At 36.8% G+C, this 20,608-nt stretch overlaps 1 protein-coding gene across 1 annotated transcript; it reads left to right on the top strand.

Annotated features, from left to right (window-relative positions):
- The first annotated feature begins 1,925 nt into the window (after positions 1-1,925).
- LOC146898071 (Protein kinase superfamily protein) lies at positions 1,926-4,302 on the top strand. Its single transcript, XM_085732635.1, has one exon. The coding sequence runs from the start codon at positions 2,044-2,046 to the stop codon at positions 4,105-4,107; it is 2,064 nt and encodes a 687-aa protein (XP_085588761.1). The 5' UTR covers positions 1,926-2,043; the 3' UTR covers positions 4,108-4,302.
- Positions 4,303-20,608: the final 16,306 nt, after the last annotated feature.

Genomic DNA, 20,608 nt, shown 5'->3' with positions numbered 1-20,608 from the left:
CATAACCTTTTAGACAAAATTAAGCTGCAATCCTATTGGTGGCCGAAGGCATTCATCTTAATTTTGCTTTCAATTAACACATGTGGTGGCTTAATCTCCTTTTGTGCTTGAGAGTTATTCTTTAGTTTCAATTGCGCTTTGCTATATTTCTGCCGCATGTTCACGCAATATTTTCCCTTGTTTTTCCTTTGGTTTTTGTTGTATCAATTGTTGAATTTTCCTTTGTTCTCTTCTGACACTTCTTGTGCTAGAGAGACTTAGTTTCTTGGTTATTATATTTTAGCATCTTTGAAAGAAAAAAAAAGTTTGCAAAACTTCAAATACATTATTATTTTTTATTTAGTAAGGCAAAAAGTAAAAAGAAAAGAGAATCTTTAGATAATATAATTTTATTCTATAAAAGCATCAATCCAATTTTTATGTAAATTTCTTTCTTCATTTATCTAGTACAATATTGGTTGTCCACAACACAAAAAACCAAGTACTAATATAATACTACTACTTACTTACACTTCACACTAGGGGTGGCAATTAGATCCATCAAATCCATATCCATCCGATCCATCCAGTATAAAATCCATCCGATCCATCCGTCAAACATTTTATTTTTAATGGATTGGATTCAATCCATCCATTTAAAAATATGGATGGATCCAATCCATCCAACTTATTTTAATGATCCAATGGATCATTTTTTATTATTTATTTTTTATCCAATTAAAATATAAAAAAACAAACAACTCAAAAAATTAAAAGCTGATTTATTCAAAAAAAATTAAAAATTAAAAGCTGATAGTTTACTTCTTCCCCCAATTAAAAACTGAACCCTAATTTTTATTCTTCCCCAAACTCCTCTTCGAAGAAATTCAGAATGACACCGACGTTCTCTAGATTTCGAATCACAGTGTGGTGATTATCACACCATGAATCTGTAGCAATTCTCTTCTGTTCCACCCATTCTTCAGTTGTCACCGATTCTTCACTCGTCAGTCATCACCGATTCGAATTTTCTGATTTTGTAAAGGTGAGATTTTAGTGTTTTTTGAAATGGGGTTCTAAGATTTTTGTTGTTTGTGAGTCTCTAATTTGTTGCAATGTGAGATTGTTTAGTTTTCTGAATTGGGTTTCTAAGATTTTAGTTTGTGAATTTTAACAATTGATTTTTGTAAATGTGAGATCGTTGTGTTTACTTTGTGTTTGTTTGATTCTTGTTTTGTTTTATGATTTACACTTGATTTATTCAGCTGGGTTATAATGTTTAATCATTCTGATGTTGATTTTGAAGTGAAATTTGGGCATAGAAAGCATAGAAAATGGATAATAATATATTTGTCTCATATATAAGCCATTCTGAAGTTCAATACGCATTACTTATGATATTCATTGGCCAACTTGTGAAAATGATGAGCAATAGTTTGTTATGTGGTTGTTAAGCCTAGTAGAAAATCTCGTAGTTAACTTGAGAATTTTGTAGGATCTGTTTGGATAAACAAATTAAAAAGCTATTGTTTAACAATCTCATAGTTAACTTGAGAATTTTTTATGTTAGCTATAAGTTGTTTTCATAAGCTCTTCTCGAAAGCTTATGGAAAATAGCTTATCTGTTTGCATAAAATAAGTTGTTTTTAATAAGCTGTTTTTTAATAAATAATTGATAAAGATAAGTTATTTTTCATAAAAAAATATTCATTTTGGTATTTTATTTTATGAAATTAAAAAAAAATATATGGATGGATTGGATATCCATCCATTTAAAAACTTAAAATGGATGGATTTGGATGGATTTTATTTTTCATGGATTGGATTGGATTGGATTATTTTAAAAAAATTGAGTGGATTGTAAAGGGTCCATGGATATTTTTTTATCCATCCATTTACATCCAAATCCATATCCATCCAAACCATCCATTTGCCACCCCTACTTCACACTACTCACAAGTCAATAGATTCATTCAACTCAAGTACTCAACACACTCTCTCTTTCTCTCTCTTCCTCATGAATGGGGTTAACTTTAACATTTCTATCTCATCATTATTACAATCATGCCTTCCCGTCCTCCGCCACCACAACCACTTCCAACCATAGCAACCATCACACCTCCCCACCACCACCACCACCACCGCCGTGAGTTTCTCATCGGCTGCCTCATCTCCGCTGCTATCTTCCTCACCGCCGCAATAATCTCCCTCACTATATTCCTCTACCGTAAACTCTCACACAACCGAACAACCCCCGTCGACCAAAACCACCGCCGCTTCTCCTACTCCATCCTCCGCCGCGCATCAAACTCATTCTCCGCTTCAACTCGTCTCGGCCACGGCGGCTTCGGTTCTGTTCACAAAGCCACACTCCCCTCCGGCGAAACCGTCGCTTTGAAAGTAATGGATTCGCCTGGTTCGATTCAAGGTGAAAGAGAGTTTCACAACGAACTCTCTTTATGCTCGAATCTTCGTTCTCCGTTCATTCTTTCACTTCTCGGTTACTCTTCGGACCGGTCCGGTCGGAAGCTGGTTTTGGTTTACGAGCTTATGTCGAACCGGAGTCTTCAAGATGCGTTGTTAGACCGGAGGTGTGATGAGTTGATGGTTTGGTCGAACCGGTTCGATGTGGTTGTTTCGGTTGCGAAAGGACTTGAGTATCTTCATCATGAATGTAATCCTCCTGTGATTCATGGTGATATTAAACCTAGTAATGTTCTTTTGGATCGTGAATTTAGAGCTAAGATTGGTGATTTTGGTCTTGCTAGGGTTAAGTGTTTGGAAGATTCTGGAATGGAAATGATGGTGGAAGAAATTCATCATCATCATCATGAGAAGAAGAAAAAGAAAGATGATTTTGTTGTTGTTGGTGGTGTGAATGAGGATTGTAGTTCTGTTTCTGTTGTTGAAGAATTTGAGAGTGCTGTTAGTGTTCCTAATACTACTGCTGGAAATGATGTTGATCGGTCGCCGGAGAGTTGTAATGTTAGGGTTTTGGTTGATTCTGATGCTTCACCGGAGGTGGCGATTGTTTCGCAATCAAGTGTTGTGTCTGATGGTTGTTTTGATAAGTTTAGTATTGATAGTGGGAATCAGAGGAAGAGAGGTGGTGGTGGTGGTGGTGGTTCTGGGAGGGATTGGTGGTGGAAGCAGGAGAATAATGGGGGAGGATCTGAATCGGGGAGGGTGAAGGATTATGTGATGGAGTGGATTGGGAGTGAGATAAAGAAAGAGAGACCAAAGAGTAGTGAGTGGGTTGGTTCTGGTTCTTCGATTTGTTCCGGTGGTGGTGGTGATGTGGTTGCAGCGCAGTCGAAGGTGGAGGGTAAGAAGAAGCAGAGGAAGAAATTGGAATGGTGGGCTTCACTTGATGAGGAGAAAGTTAAAGGAAAGAAGAATAGAAAACCAAGGGAATGGTGGAAGGAGGAGTTTTGTGAAGAGCTTTCGAAGAAGAGTAGGAAGAAAAAGAGAAGCCTTGATTGTCACGGCAATGGCGGGGAATCGTGGTGGCAGAGAGACGAGGATGTAGGCGGCGCGGCGGTAGAGAAGAAGAAAAAGAGTAAGAGTAGTAGAGGGAGTATTGATTGGTGGTTAGATGGTTTAAGCGGCGAGCTTAGGACTAATGGAAGGAGAAATAGTCAAGATTGGGGTAATGGTGACATACCAAAGAGTGGTGGAATAAGTAGCACACCGAGTATGAGAGGAACCGTTTGTTACATTGCTCCTGAATACGGCGGTGGTGGACAATTATCCGAGAAATGTGATGTGTATAGTTTCGGTGTTCTGCTCTTGGTTTTGGTTGCCGGAAGAAGACCGTTACAAGTAACAGCATCACCGATTTCAGAATTTGAGAGAGCAAATCTAATTTCATGGGCTAGACAACTTGCTCATAATGGAAAACTCTTGGATCTTGTTGATAGTTCTATACATTCTTTAGATAAAGAACAAGCATTGCTATGTATCACCATTGCATTGTTGTGTTTGCAGAGATCTCCTGGGAAAAGGCCTTCCATGAAGGAGATTGTAGGAATGCTTTCTGGTGAAGCTGACCCACCTCACTTGCCCTTTGAATTCTCACCTTCACCACCCTCAAATTTCCCTTTCAAATCAAGAAAAAAAGCTAGGTGAGTTTTGCTTAGTGAGTGAGTTTTATTGTAATCATTATCATTAACTTGTAAGTGTTTATTTATTTTAGGTCAACTCTAATTTTATTCACCATTTGTAGAAACTAATGCTGAAAAAAATGTGAGAAAAATAGTGACTAGTGAGTTACAAGCCTTGCATAAATCCATTTCTTACCTTTATGTGGTTTTTATCTTCTCACACCCTCTTTTTAATATGACTACTATTCATTCTGACCTATTTATTGTTTTTTAATCTGAGAGAACTTTTTGAGCTCATGATTTGTTGAATTTCAGGAAATTCCGGGTCATTTTAAAGTTGATGGAACATTTCTTTTCCTTTTGATTTTGTCCCTTTTTAACGAAAGTATATGTTTGCTTATTAGTGCCTTCTGAATCTGATTATAACTGTGAGAGTAAGATTTTTAACTATCTTAGTGCCTGCATAGTGTCGTTTGATCCATTTAACTGACCCTACTTGGTGCTTGTTTGGTATTGCGGTAGCGTCGTTCGATCCATTTAGCTGACCCTACGCAGTGCTTGTTTGGTATTGCGGTGGGTTTTTCAAAATTTGTCTAACCCACCATGATATCTTAATGGAATAAAGCATAGTTGTTTGTTGTAGTTGTTATGGTGTCCGAATCTTATTAGGCAAGATTTATGTATCTTTTTTGTTGTTCTCACTTTTTAAAGTTATGTTAAGGATCTTAGATTAGAATGTGGTGTGTTTTGTAGTATGAGTTTCAGTTGAAGGGAACATATTCAGGCCCCATTCGTGTCTTTTACAAGTAATTATGAGGTTACTGTAGACTCAGTGGAGACTCCACTGTCCTGGAAATTGAGAGAACTGTACCATCATTTTATCATTAGTGCTTGGACCTACTGCAAGTTTTTTTTCTTCTTTTTTGCAAAGCTAGTGCTATTCATCTATGAGTAACCAAATAAAATGATAAATTGATAACAGTTGGTTCTTTATTAGAAGCAGAGTGTCCAATTCACTAACATCTGTTCTGAAGAAGTGGCTAACTTTTTGATTAGCCACCTATAATACATTTTAGCTTAGTATTGGCAATTAAAGAATCAGTCTTGTTACCAAAAAAGTTGAAGAATCAGTCTCACACTTTCAATAAAATTATGGTGTCATTGTGATTTAAAACATGTACTACATGGATCTTATATATGCTTCTGATTTTATACTAAGCAACTGGTGTTTTCCATTCTGATTTATTGAATTTCTGACTGATGTTGATCCATATATTAACTAATTAAATAGCCTTTTATATTGTTGTTACTGGTTACTTGTAATTATTAATGTACATGTAGTTATCAGGTCACAAGACTTTCACCCTGTTTTAACCAGATTCACACGGCTAAGGTGGTTTAGATATTATTGGCATAAAGTTGAGTTTGAAATTTTGTGCTTCTTTTTTGATAAAACAATGTTATCATCAAAGGAGAAGCACAATTAGTAATTTAGTACTATTAGATAATGGTTAAAATCGTGGAAGGTAAATACATACCTGTTAAATTGCAACTATATTGATTCATCTTCAGTTGACTGTTGCAAAAACTTAGCGTTTTGGGAGGCATTGCAATCCAATCCAATCCAAACATAACAGACAAAATTTATCAGTGATGTTACTTCATGTTTGGATCCACTGCAAAAGTGGGTTACTCTTTGATTGTTCGCAAATAGAATTGTTTTTATCCTAAAAAAGTCAAGAGTCATATTCTAAAAACTAGACCAGTGATTGTGCCCCAAAATATACTAGTACTATAATATATTAATGGTTTTACCATAGAATCTCAATTGAATAAGTGATAATTAAACTTCATTTTTAACGCCAATTCTTTGGCGCATAAGTGAGACAAGTCTTATATCATGTACAAGATTGTTTTCACCATTAAATCAATAAGACTCACTTTTAGATTAAAAGAGATATAATAAGATTTATTGATCTATTGGTAAAAATTAAACTTTTGCATAATATCAAGACTAATTCACGCATGCACATTACACAGCCTATTTCAAATATGATATAATACATTAGGTAAAGATTTATGGTAAAGATGATAAAGTTAGGGTAATTAATAATAAAATTTCAATTAAAAGAATAAAACACTAAATCCATTTTTGGTTAGTCTAGTGGTGTTTACTTGTGGTTTTGGAGTGTGTTTCTTTCAAGTCTGATGTTCGATTATTCTTGATGTCAATCTGTGAACTAGTATAGAGTATACTTTAGATGGGGCTCACGTAAGTGGACGTCGGGATTGAATCCATCGGATTTGTTAGTTTTTGATTTTTTTTTAAATGATTTTGTCAATTTTTTTGGGTTGGATATTGAGTTTTGATTTTTTTTTTTTTTAAAATGATTTTGTCAATTTTTTTTTAAATGATACTATTAATTCATACACCGGTGTCGCATTCGTTGGTTTTGAAACGGAAATGAAGATTGTCTACATGGCCAAGGTGAGATCTACAATCATGTGAAACTTTAAAGTAAATAAATCAAGGAAAGGCTTTACATGTGCAATTTTTATTTTATTAAGTGTCAAAAATATCTCTAAAACAGGAGGAATCCCCTTCGATTAAAAAATTATGCAGCGGAATCTCAACTACTCATTTATCTCTAGTGTATAAAGTCAAAGTCATAAAGATGAGAAAATCTAATACTCCTAGTGAAGATTTCAAGTGATCACCATCGAGTATCCACTCCAGTAAAAAACTCACGTAAATGAGGTAAAAGTAAAACTGTCAAATAAATGGAACTATGTAAGTGATGGAAATTGTCAACAAATCCAACAATCATGTCTCGTCGTACATATCAATAAAATACTTGATTGAAAATTGATAAGTGATAACTTCCATGCCGTGTGTGTCGTTTTTATATTTTTTGCCCGTCCTCTCGTGATGCTAGGATCAAATAATGTGTGATGAATTGGTTGCTTTTTAATCTTTTCTGCCAAAAACATTTATATTAGTTGGTGTCTTGGTGGCATCATGTTATGAGATGATATGATAGGTTGCTGTTAATAGCTTAAATTTGCAATACAGTTTGGAGTTTGGTTGGTGAGTGAAATAAATTGAATAACTAGGAAAGTGGTCCACATATACACAAGTGATGTATATTAGTGGTTGCAATGCATATTCAAAAATACGACATGATATGATAGTTGGATGAGTCATTTAAAAAACTATGACATTTGTTTGAATCACAATAAGATATTTTTTTTAACTTGGTTTGTCCAGTGAAGATCATAGGAATGTGGCGGCGGGTCTTCGGAAATTGTAGTTGTCGCAGCGTGTGGAGGAGAACAAGCTTCGTCTTCAGAAAAAATGGTGCATGCAGACATGTTAACACTCAAATCAGTATCTGAAAGAAGTGGATATTGTGAGAGAAAACTAGGTGAATGAAAGTGTACATTGAGTGTGACGTCAAGTCACGTTTATATAGCCGAGGAGGTTGATAACTGCAATCGGATTTTGAGGCATGAATCCTCGAAACCGTTATAGATGATTATGAGACCTAAGATTGATTCTGACACACTCATGTGCGACGATACACACAGGTCTTCGAGTGCACCATCACAACGCTTTCTCTTGAGGAATATGGGCCTTGGCTTTATTGGGCCATTCACACTGGACTTTATGACGGTCCATAACATAACCCAAACAATCTTCTAAGTTGTTAACTGAAAAAGGTGTTTGGAGATTTCGACAAAAAAAGAGGGTTTGGAGTCGAACTTAGGATAAATAGAAGTTAGGGTAGCTAAAATGCAAAGAGGCGGAGGTTTATAAACTCGTTCTTCACCTCAAATTTCTAAAACGTCCCCACTAAGCTGTTCACTTTTTAAATCTAGTAACATATCAACCGATCTAAAAAATCATATCCCATATTTGTAACACTGAGGCCCCACATGAATACAAACACAAGGTAGAATTTTTTATGTCAATTAAACATTTAACCGATTTAACAAAGTGTTAAAGTTAAAGTGTTAAATCAGTTAATCGTATAACTAATTTTAAAGGGAAATGCTAACAGGTGGGTCATGCTAACCGGTGCCTCCGGGGCACTGGTTAAGCATACCATAAAAGGAAATTATTACCATAAAAGGAAACTACTTTTGACTTTATTATAAATTAATTACATAATTTCAATGCATTAACAACTATATAATTTCCTTTTTCATATCCTTAATCAGTGCCCCGAGAGCACTGGTTAGCATTTCCCTTTAATTATTAATCATATGCAAATAGTCATATTGTTTACAAAAATACCCCAAGTCCCCAATCAATCAAACACATATAAGTTAATATTTGTGTTCATAAATGAAGATTATATATTAGAATCTAACAAGCATTCACTTCGAACAATCATCACATAGAAATTAACATCGTGATCGAAATTAAAACGAGGTAGCAAATCATGAAATTAAAATTTCGAATGCACTTGATTAATTTTTAGCTCCATCTGAGTAGCTTTTCATAGAATGAAAGTAAACAATACAACATGAATTGTATGTAAATCACATCATTTTACATAATTTGAAGGAGAATTTAATTGTCAACAATAAAGCCATCCCCAAATGTGTCATTGACCAAATCGGGCGAGTTACTTATTGACACAAGAAAACAGACTTGGCAGCAATGAGCTTCTTTCGTTGTAGACAACGAGGGCCGTAGTTTTGATTAGCGAAGACAGGAAAATCATCAATGATAGTAGCTTGAGGTTGAGGTGAAGAAGAACCGGACAATGACATAGATGTAAGGCGGTCGATGGAAATTTGAGAGCGGGAGTTACGGTGGTGAGATCGGGCTCTAATTCGAGAGTCGCGAATCTGAGCGAGGGTACCAGGTTTGAGGAATTTTTGGGAAAGATGAGGCAAGGTTGGTGATGGTTTTTGTTTCATGGAAAAATAAAGATAATACACTAATGTTAAGAAAACAATTAAAAACATAGATTGCAAACAAGGATGAAGTAGAGTATGGATTGGTAACCTACAAAGAGAAGTGAATATCTTCTTATATTACAGTTTCTTATTTGCAAATTAATTATATTACTTTAAAGTCATACATATAAATAATTATGATTTTTTTTTAAGGAAAAAACTTTTTACACTAATCAAAATTAAACTTATTTTTTACTCTTTGAAATTTTTCCAATATTTTAGAATATACATTTTATTATTTCAGATTTTACTTTATCAAAAAAAGAAGTTTAGATTTTGCTAAAATTATTTACCATTTTAAAAATTAATATAGTTTCATTCCATATAAAATAATATTCTATTTATTTTTGTTTTTTTCTTTCTATAAAGCCTATTTGTTACACTTTTTTTTTCAAACAAATTAATCACTTGTAGAAGTTTCTATATGTTTTTTTACCGATTTAAAAAAATGAAAATCTAAAGGAAAAATAAATCTAAAAGTTGTTTCAAAGGAGAAAGTGTTTTGAGTTGCTTCTTCAGAAAATCATTTTTGATAATTGATCATTTAAAAAAAAAGTAATTTTTACTATGGTAAACAAACACAAAACAACTTAGTGTATTTTAAAAAAATCATTAAAATTTAATCTTTAAATTATCGAGTATCAATTTTTTTTATAGTCCATAACAAACTAGCTCATAGTAGTTCTTTAACTTCTTTTGTGCTATTTTGGCTGTCATATTTGATTATTTCACGCAAATTAAAGATAATTCTTTTTAAAAATGTAATAACGTTTTTACCAAATTCAAATTATTATCATAAATGTATAATGTCGTTTTGTGCGCACAGATGAAGAGTTTCATTTATTTAATATTTATACTCCTTGCAACCCTAGGGAAAAACAAGATTTATGGGCATCTTTGGCTATCCGTATCCAGGCTTTAAGGGGTGCGAAGGTGTGTGTCTATGGTGATTTTAACGCGGTTAGGTGTGCGAAGGAACGTAGGTCTGCAAGGGGAAGCAGTGTTGTTAATGATCACCACCATTTTAGTGTGTTTATTGATGACAATGGTTTGGTTGATTTGCCGTTATGTGGGCGTCGTTTTACGTGGTTTAAAGGGGATGGCACCGCTATGAGCAGAATTGATAGATTTTTACTGTCTGAAGAGTGGTTTCTACAGTGGCCCAATAGCTCTCAGGTAGCCTTACTCCGCGGTCTTTCTGATCATTGCCCGCTTCAGTTATCTGTGGATGAGGAAAATTGGGGACCGCGTCCATCTAGAATGTTGAAATGCTGGCAAGATATGCCGGGATACAATCAGTTTGTGAAAGATAAATTGAAGACCTTCCAGTTAGAGGGGTGGGGCGGCTATGTGCTTTGCGAGAAATTAAAATTTATCAAAAATGCTTTGAAAGAGTGGCACGCAGATCATGCTAACAATATCCCTGGGAAAATTGATTATTTGAAAAAACGGCAATCAAATTTTGAGGAAAAAGGTGAAGATGGAGAGTTGTCTGCGGATGAAATTCAAGAATTGCAGGGAATAACAAATGACCTTCATTCCATGTCTCGTATGAATACAAGTATTAGGTGGCAACAGTCGCGGTTACTTTGGTTGAAGGATGGAGACGCAAATTCTAAATATTTCCATTCGGTTCTTTCCAGCCGTCGTCGTCGCAACTCCATTATTTCGCTTTTGGTGGACGATAATCTTGTCGAAGGGGTTCAACCTATTCGGAGCGTAGTGCTATCCCATTTCAGAGAGCACTTTGCGGCCAAGCATACTTCTAGGCCGGGGGTCGACAATTTACCTTTCAAATGTTTATCTCATGCGGATGGCAGTGGTTTAACAAAGACGTTTTCAGCAGTTGAAGTCAAAACAGCAGTTTGGGATTGTGACAGCTACAAGAGCCCTGGACCTGATGGGGTCAATTTTGGTTTCATCAAAGAATTTTGGGATGAGTTAAAGGAAGATGTTATGCGCTTTATCTCAGACTTTCACAGAAATGGTAAACTGACAAGAGGTATCAACTCTACTTTCATAGCACTTATTCCGAAAATTGATAGTCCTCAGTGTACCAATGATTTTAGGCCTATCTCTCTAGTTGGCTCGCTTTACAAAATTTTGGCTAAGGTGTTGGCTAATAGGCTGAAATTGGTGATGGGAAAAATTATATCAGATTCTCAGACTGCTTTCGTAAAAAATAGACAGATTTTAGATGTGATTCTAATTGCTAATGAAGTGGTCGATGAGGCCCGAAAGAACAAAAAGGAATTAATGTTGTTTAAAGTTGATTTTGAAAAGGCATTTGATTCGGTAGATTGGGTGTATCTGGATATGGTTATGAAAAAGATGGCATTTCCGGTTTTATGGAGGAAATGGATCAAGGAATGTGTAACAACGACAACTGCTTCAATTCTTGTTAATGGTAGCCCTACAGATGAGTTCCCTTTGCAGAGGGGCCTGCGTCAAGGGGATCCCCTCTCTCCTTTCTTGTTCTTGATAGCATCTGAGGGACTGAATGTTATGATGACTTCGGCGGTGAGAAATAATATTTTTACTGGTATATGGTTGGAAACTCAAATTCGGTTGTGGTGTCCCACCTCCAATTCGCAGATGATACTTTACTCCTTTGTGCCAAGAGTTGGGCCAATGTGCGTGCCTTGCGTGCGGTCTTGACTCTATTTGCAGAGATGTCAGGTTTGAAAGTTAACTTCAACAAAAGTATGCTGGTTGGTATTAATATTGCAGATTCGTGGTTATATGAGGCGGCCTCTATTCTAAATTGTAAGGTGGGTAAGGTTCCGTTCGTGTATTTGGGCTTATCGATTGGTGGTGACCCACGGAGGATATCATTCTGGGGACCTGTGTTGAAAACAATTAAAACTAGACTGTTGGGGTGGCAAAGCCGTTTTCTTTCTTATGGAGGTCGATTGGTCCTTCTGAAGTCTGTCCTGACCGCGTTACCTGTCTATGCTCTTTCCTTCTTCAAGGCTCCGTCAGGTATAATCTCTATCATTGAATCTATGTTTAATAAATTTTTTTGGGGAGGGAGTGAGGATAACAGGAAAATTTCCTGGATTGCTTGGAGCTCTGTTTGTTTGCGTAAGGAGTATGGAGGGTTGGGGGTGAGAAGGTTGCAGGAATTTAATAGTGCTTTGTTAGGTAAATGGTGTTGGCGGATGTTGGTGTGTTTTATCTTGGTTTTCGGGTGTCAAACATTGATTACGTTCGAACCTTTCTAACCGGTGATATCTTATTTTTTCTTGGGAAGGGAAAAAGTAAGCAAAACCCTTGAGAATCGAGGTCCGGGAGTTGTTTTCGCTACGGGAAGGTGTTAGGCACCCATAACGACTATAGTATCCTATAGGAACCATCTTTAATTTCTACGCTCGCGCTTTATTTTTAAATGCTATTTTGAAATGTTATTTACACCTAAAGTTTGCTAAGTGAAGAATTGGAGGGAGAAGAATGTTTTTGGATTTTTATTTTAGTTGAATTGAAGGAATTTTGTTCCTTGCCTACGTACCCGATTAAGGGATCAAATCCATCGTAGTTCTCTTCCAAAAATGTTTTTGCTTTTGTTGGTTGATTTTAAGTTTGAAAATGGATTTTGAAGAATAGAAAGAGGCCTCAAGGGCATGAGATTAGGAAATAGTGAGGTTGAATTAGTGAATTGCAAAATGTGGTCCAAACATGATTATTTTCATTGAAATTTGATTTAAGAAAATGAAAAAAGAAAATACAATGGGATTTTGGATCCCAAGGTTTATTTGGAAAAGAGTTTGAATGATGTTGTTCACATTTTTTGGAAAATGATTTTTCTAGGTTTAAAGCCTAAACATACATCTAAACATACAATCCTAAACATACATCTAAACATGCAATATTCTAGCTATATACCTAAAGTGGTGTGTGTGCATGTGTCGGTGCTTGTGTCGGTGTACATCATTAGAGTCCATTGTCCTTTACATCATACCCTAGATACATTCTATGGCCTCTTTGCCAAGAAATTAAAAGCATGAAAGTAAAATATTACAAGAATTCCTAAATGTTACATTCTAAGTCTTGGTACAAATTAAATTGCAAGAAAATAAAGAGAAAAAAATATAAGAAGGAGATGAAATGCTCATGGATGAATGAAACATGAAATAAAAGGGTTAGTAGCACAAATGATATAGAAACTAGTATTAAAAAGCATAGTAAAGCTATTTGTAACTTGCAAGAAAAGGTAAACTAACAAGCTTGACAAAGAGTGCTAAAAAGAGCTTGGAATTCAATGTAAAACTAAAACAAAATCAAAGCCTAGGTTCTCATGATATTGGAGGAGTTTTAGATGACTTATTGCAAGGGGACCAACATGAGAATCTAGGGATTTAACTATGCCAAAATTTACAAGATTTTCAAGTTCTTTATGCACTTTTTCCACATTATTTATCAAACACAAGGTCCACAAAAATCTAACTCAAAACAGCAATCATACATTACATTTAATAGGCAAATCCACTCAAATTGTTACATGTTCAAAGCCATTTTCATGCACCAAAGACCAAGTTCCAAATCGCACCATAATGTCACAAGAAACTCAACAAAAAGTGGGTTAAAAGTAAGAAAAGGTTACACATGCTCTTATAGTGGACTTTGGCACGAAACCACATCTTAAATGATAGGTTTCAAGTGCCAAAATCACTACAAGAAAAAACGCATCAACACTTAAAAGTTTTTAACACAAATCTAACAAAAATCAAAGCATTGAATTAACAAGACCACCAAAAATATTTTCCCTACACTTTAATCAATATTCAACACAAAAATAGTATCAAGATGCATCAAAAAGCACAAGAAAATTAACGGAAAATTATTTGGAATTTTTAAAGGGTTTTTGGGCAAAGCATGGGTGCATATAGCAATTTTACAGCAAAAAAAACGCAGGAAACGGGGGTGTGTATAGCAACAGGCATGGCAGTTGGTTATTGGGCCTTAAGAGGCCACTGGAGCGGGTTGCTCCATGGGTCATGGTTTAGACCTGGGTCGATCCAGGACCCATGGGTTATGGCTTAGTTAAAGAAAAGGGTTATTGTAAAAGTGTGAACACGTGATGTAACAATACAATCAAAACAAACATCCCTTTCTCTCTGTATGTCGCGATTTGGACAAATGAAGAAGAAGATGACTACTCATCTTGAAGCCTCATCTCCCATAACAAATCTCCGGCGGCGGTTGGCCGGCCAGGGGTGGCGGCGCCGCCGCCTGAACTCGTTCTCTCTCTCTGTTCGATTTCAAGATTCAGTTCCGCAAAACAACTCACAACCCAAATTCAGTTTTCATAAAGCGAATCAAACTAATCCAAATCCAGTCCCAAAAAACGTTAATCAAGAGAAGGAGGGGAAGAAAGTATGACCTGTTACTGATTCAGTTGCGCTTTCGCCGAATTCGTCGCTGTTGTTTGCGAATTTAACTTGATCGCTGCGATCTCGAATCCTTCCCTTTTCTGGTTTGTGCTTTCGTTCCCGCGTGTTGGCTTCTCTTTCGAAATTCGTTTGCAGATTTGAATTGATGTGGATTTACTCCTTCTCCTTCATTCTGGAATCGGTTTCCCTCTGTTCTTGGCTGCAATTCACGAGTTGAAAGTGGTAGAACATCGTTCTGCCATTTGTGTTGTCCGCGGCGTGAAGGTGATAGTGATTTCGGTGTGTAATTCGGATTTGTGAGGATTCGGATTCGGTTAGAAATTGGATTAATTCGATTTAGGACATTGATGAATTTTAGAATTTGGATGAGAATTTGAGGATTGGTGAAGGTTAATGATAGTGAAGTTGAAGGTTGAAGATGAAGGTGGATGTCGAAAGTTTGGTTATGGAGATTTTTGAAGCTTTTTGGCTATGGTGGAAGGTTGTTGTAGATGAAGATTGGTGGTTGAAGGTTGTTGTGGTGGTTTGGAAGGTGGAGAGAGTTGGTTAGGGTGGTGGAAAAGTTAGTTAGAGGTGGTTAGTTATGGTGGTTAGAAGAGAGCGAAAAATTGAGAGAATAAATTATGAACTTTTGTGATTTTTGTGTGGAAATGATTGAAAAAAAATTGACCACAAGTTTGACTTATATAGGTGATGAAAGGGATGCTTGGACCAATGAGGAGATGCCACATGGACTTGACTTGTAACAAACTTAAAAGGGATTAAAACGTAAATAACAAAAGTGCGCGGACTAAAATGAAAATTAAAACTAAAATTGAATTGAAAAAGTAAATTGAAAATTAACGTAAAATGAGACGATTAAAAACAACAAAGCAGATTAAACGAATCAGAAATATTATGTGAAATGACCAAAATGCCCCTGGAGGCTTAAAACGACTAAAAATGACTCAGATGAAATTTTAAAATGGATTTTTAACAGGAAATTAAAGCAAGAACTTATACAAGACTCAGAGACAAATTTTTTAGAATTTAAACAGGGCTTTAACATGTGAAAAGACCAAAATGCCCCTAGGGGCAAAACTGACTTAAAATGACTTCAAATGCACTCTTTGAACTGGATTTTGACATAGAATGAAACAAAGACTTATTCAACCTATTTGAAAGGACTTAAACAAATTTTGACAGACTGAGAGACACTTTGACATAGGAAATGACCAAAATACCCTTGCATGTAAATTTTGCAAATAACATTGAAATAAAATGCAGAGAAAGATGCAATTGATCAGAGACATATCAAATAGCTTGAAATGCAAGAAAGGAAAGATTGATTAGTATTTTTAGGTCCAAAATTAGGGTATAACAGCTGCCCCTATTTAAGTTTCTTTGTCCGGAGAGTCAAGAGACGAAGTCTTAGAGTTGACAGGACGAAGATACTTAAATACTAGCATTTGCACTGCTTTTGGACATAAAGATACGCTTTCAGATTTTCAAAAATGTACGTTCCATGCAATGCTTTGATTATGAATGCAAGACAAACAACTGGAGTCTATGGAACCTGTGATGTCACTGGGGATTCAGGTGGACATGGACAGGGTAGACAACCCACGGAGTAGAAAATAGGGTACAAGTTGTTCTTTGGGTCGAACTAGCCACTTGACCAAGGAATACAAAACAAAAGATAGGTGCAAGCTGTTCTTGGGATTGAACTTGGCACTTGACCGGAAACATAGACATATAGGCAGATACGAGCTGTTCTTTGGATCGAACTTGACACTTGGTTGAAGATACAAACAGATAGGCAGACACAAACTGTTCTTTGGATTGAACTGGCTGTTTGGCTGGATACATAGGCAAAAGGGTTGATACAAGCTGTTTCTTTGGATCGAACTTGCTTGTTGGATTATCACCACATCATGTGGGAAAGTGCAGACTGTTCTCTTAGAACGAACTTGTCGTTTGACCGATAACAAAGCATAAGCTGGGTACAAACTGTTCTTCAGATTGAACTTGTCGTCTGACTGATAACAAAGCATGAGCTGGGTACAAACTGTTCTTTTTAGATCGAACTTGTCGTTTGTCCGAAAGCATAGGCATATAAGCAGGTACAAGTGGTTCTTTTTCGGATCGAACCTGGCACTTGACCAGTAACGAGATACAAATTGAGAGTCTGGTTTAACAAGATACCAATTGAGGGTAAATTGTCATTGACCTGATTTACAAATAGACATGACCATTTTTGTTGGCCCAAGAGTAAATTGAGAGTAAATTGATTTGAAAGTTGACATTGAAAGAGGGGTTGAGATTGAGCAGAGACATAGACATAGACATTGGATTGAGAGTTGAAATTGAAAAAGACATTGGAAATTGGAATTGGACTGAGACATAAACATTGACATTGGATTGGAGAGTTGCAATTGACATTGAAATTGGATTGAAATTGGATTGAAAATTGACATTGGCATTGGATATTGACATTGACATTGACATTGACATTGGATATCGACATTGACATTGACATTGACATTGACATTGGATATTGACATTGACATTGACATTGACATTGACATTGGATATTGCCATTGGAGATTGTCATTGAAATTGGAATTGAAATTGGAGATTGGGAATTGCTTCGAATTTGACAGTTTGAAATTGAAATTGAGATTGGAAATTGCTTCGAATTTGACATTTGACATGATTTGAAATTGAGATTGGAAAGTTGCATCGAATTTGACAGTTGAAATTGAATTGAACTTGACATTGGGATTGGAATTGAAATTGAATTTTGACAGTTGACAGTTGAAATTGAGATTGAAATTGAAATTGAAAATTGAGTTTGACAGTTGAAATTTGGATTGGATTTGACAGTTGAAAGTTGGATATGCAACATGTATGTATGGTATAACAAGGTTATTGGATGTATGAGCACATAAAATGCATGATTATGCATGTATGAATGCTTGAAATGCATGATTGATTTGTAGTTTGACAGGGAAAGTTTCACAGAGACAGACAAGACATTGGAAGATTGGGCACGTAGTGGCTCGTGCTGCAACATATTCACAGGGGAACACCTCTTTGGAGAGACCGTCGTTTGGGAGACGCATCAAAACCATGGCTGAGGGTAATAAAACTTGTAGAGGAGGGACCCTTGGAAAGTCCTTGGATACAGGTCGCCGTTGCTAGGCGTGTCAGTGCTGGGTAAACATTGGATGTTCGCATCTGTGGTCAATGCTTTTTCAATATTTCATTCTTTCATTTTTTCATTTTCAAACCCCATTTTTGCCTGAACCGCCCTTTCGGGTTTTCGATTCACCGGGGAATAAAGATTCTTTTCATTGCCCCATTTTTGCCTGAATTGCCTTCATAGGTTGTCAATCAGCGGGGTGCTCGTTTTTGCCCAAGTCGCCCTTTCGGGTTTTCAACTTAGCGAGCTTTTTATTTGTATTTTTCATTTTTCATTTTCATTCTGTTTTTTTCATTCTTGCCATTGACCACAGATCATCCTAGGGAGTAACCTGCTTGTAACGTGTATTGAAATAGACATTGACATTCATTCATTCATGCATGTTTCATTGAAATGTACCCTGTTGCTCAGGTTTGCTTTCAAAAATAGACAGGAAAAGATTTTTCAATTTTCACAGATGTTTGTTTCAGACATTGACATTATCAAATAGAAAGAAAATATTCTGTATAAAGCATTGAAAGTAGAAAGAAAATAGAGTTTCAAACAATAGAAAGGCTCAAATTGATGTAGGAGAGTGAAAATCAGCCAAAGGCATGACTTCACGGATTTACAAAGCTTGAAAAATGGTAATTTTATTGGTTGATGATACATTGAACACAATGACCACTACATTTCATAGAAATTTTGAATTCACAAGTACAGAAGCCTCTGATGAAGACGATCATTGACAGTTGCAGATGCCCCAAGGAGTAATGGTGATTTGCCAGATATAGTTACTTGTCTTTTATCAACCTCATTTTTGCATGAACCGCCCTTTCGGGTTTTCGGCTCATCGAGGCGCTCATTCTTGCCTGAGTTGCGTACAATCTCAGCGAGCTTTTTCATATTCATTTTTTTTTGTCCCTAACTTTTGCCTGGATTGCCCTTTCGGGTTTTCGATCCATCGGGAAGCGCATTTTTGCCTAGGCCGCCCTTTCGGGTTTTCGACCTACCACGCTGTTCTTTTTTTTTCTAGACAAAGTATTTCTTGACTATATCGGCATTAACAGGATTTGGAAGCTCAACACCATCCATGTGTGTAAGAATCAAAGCACCACCAGAGAAAGCCTTCTTGACAACATAAGGACCTTCGTAGTTAGGTGTCCACTTGCCCCTTGGGTCGGGTTGCTGGTTTATTCTTCTTTTCAATACAAGTTCGCCTTCCTTGAATTCTCGAGGTCGGACTTTCTTGTCAAAGGCATTCTTCATTCGCACTTGATACAACTGTCCATGAGTCATAGCATCCATACGTTTCTCTTCAATCAGATTCAATTGATCATACCGACTTTGACACCATTCAGCCTCAGTTAGTTTTGCTTCCATGATTACTCGAAGAGATGGAATCTCCACTTCCAGTGGGAGAACTGCTTCCATGCCATATACCAGAGAGAAAGGAGTTGCCCCGGTTGAACTGCGCACCGTAGTACGGTAACCATGCAAGGCAAAAGGTAGCATTTCATGCCAGTCTTTGTAAGTAGTGACCATCTTCTGAACAATCTTCTTGATGTTTTTGTTAGCGGCCTCAACTGCACCATTCATCTGAGGTCTATAAGGAGAAGAGTTGTGATGTTCAATCTTGAATTCTTCACATAAAGCTTGCATCATGCTATTGTTCAGATTGGAACCATTGTCAGTGATGATCTTGTTGGGAACACCATATCGACAGATGATGTTATTCTTGATAAACTTGACAACCACTTGCTTGGTCACATTAGCATAGGAAGCAGCTTCAACCCACTTGGTGAAGTAGTCAATTGCCACTAGAATGAAACGATGTCCATTGGAAGCCTTCGGTTCAATTCTTCCGATCATGTCAATGCCCCACATAGAGAAGGGCCATGGGGAAGATATAACATTGAGAGCGTGTGGAGGCACATGAATCTTGTCAGCATAAATTTGACATTTGTGGCATCTCTTAGCATGTTTGTGGCAGTCACGCTCCATAGTTATCCAGTAATAGCCGGCTCTTAACAATTTCCTCGACATAGTGTGGCCCGAAGCATGGGTCCCAAAGGTACCATCATGTACATCATGCATCAACTTCTCAGCTTCTTGTTTGTCAACACATCTCAGCAAGACCATGTCATAGTTCCTCTTGTATAGGATTTCTCCGTCCAGAAAGAATCTACTAGCCCATCGTCTCAAAGTCTTTTTATCCCTGTTGGAAGCACCAGGTGGATATTCACGATTCTGCAAGAATTGTTTGATGTTGTAATACCAAGGCTTTTTATCATTCACATCTCTATCAGCTTGATCTGGCATATTTTCAATAGTAAACACATGAGCGGGTCTATCAAGACGCTGCACCTTGATCACAGGCACATCATTCCAGTGATTCACACGAAACATGGAAGACAAAGTAGCGAGAGCATCAGCCATCTGATTTTCATCCCGAGGGATGTGGTGCAGCTCAACCTTTGTAAAGTATGTCAACAGACGTCTTGCATAGTCACGGTATGGGATCAGCTTCTCATGATGAGTCTCCCATTCACCCTTTATCTGATTAATAACAAGTGCAGAATCTCCATAGATGTCAAGGTGCTTAATTCTCAGATCAAGGGCTTCTTCAATGCCCAAGATGCATGCTTCATATTCAGCTATGTTGTTCGTGCATTCAAAAGTTATTCGAGCAGTGAAAGGAATGTGGTGCCCCTGCGGAGTCACAATGATGGCTCCAATTCCTTTACCGTAAGCATTAACAGCACCATCAAACACCAATCCCCCCTTGCTATTGGGATCTGGCCCTTCATTGATCAGTGGCTCTTCACAGTCTTTTGCTTTCAGATACATAATCTCTTCATCAGGGAAATCAAACTTAATCGGCTGGAAATCATCAAGAGGCTGACAAGCAAGATGCTCAGCGAGGACACTTCCTTTGATTGCTTTCTGAGCTTTGTACACAATATCATATTCAGACAATAACATTTGCCAACGTGCAATCTTTC

Source organism: Medicago sativa, chromosome 8 (assembly GCF_051527215.1).
Source record: "Medicago sativa cultivar Bolivia chromosome 8, Bolivia_mono, whole genome shotgun sequence".
NCBI lineage: Eukaryota > Viridiplantae > Streptophyta > Magnoliopsida > Fabales > Fabaceae > Medicago > Medicago sativa.
The sequence above is the reverse complement of the archived record's forward strand: the minus strand, read 5'-3'. Positions and strand labels throughout refer to the sequence as shown.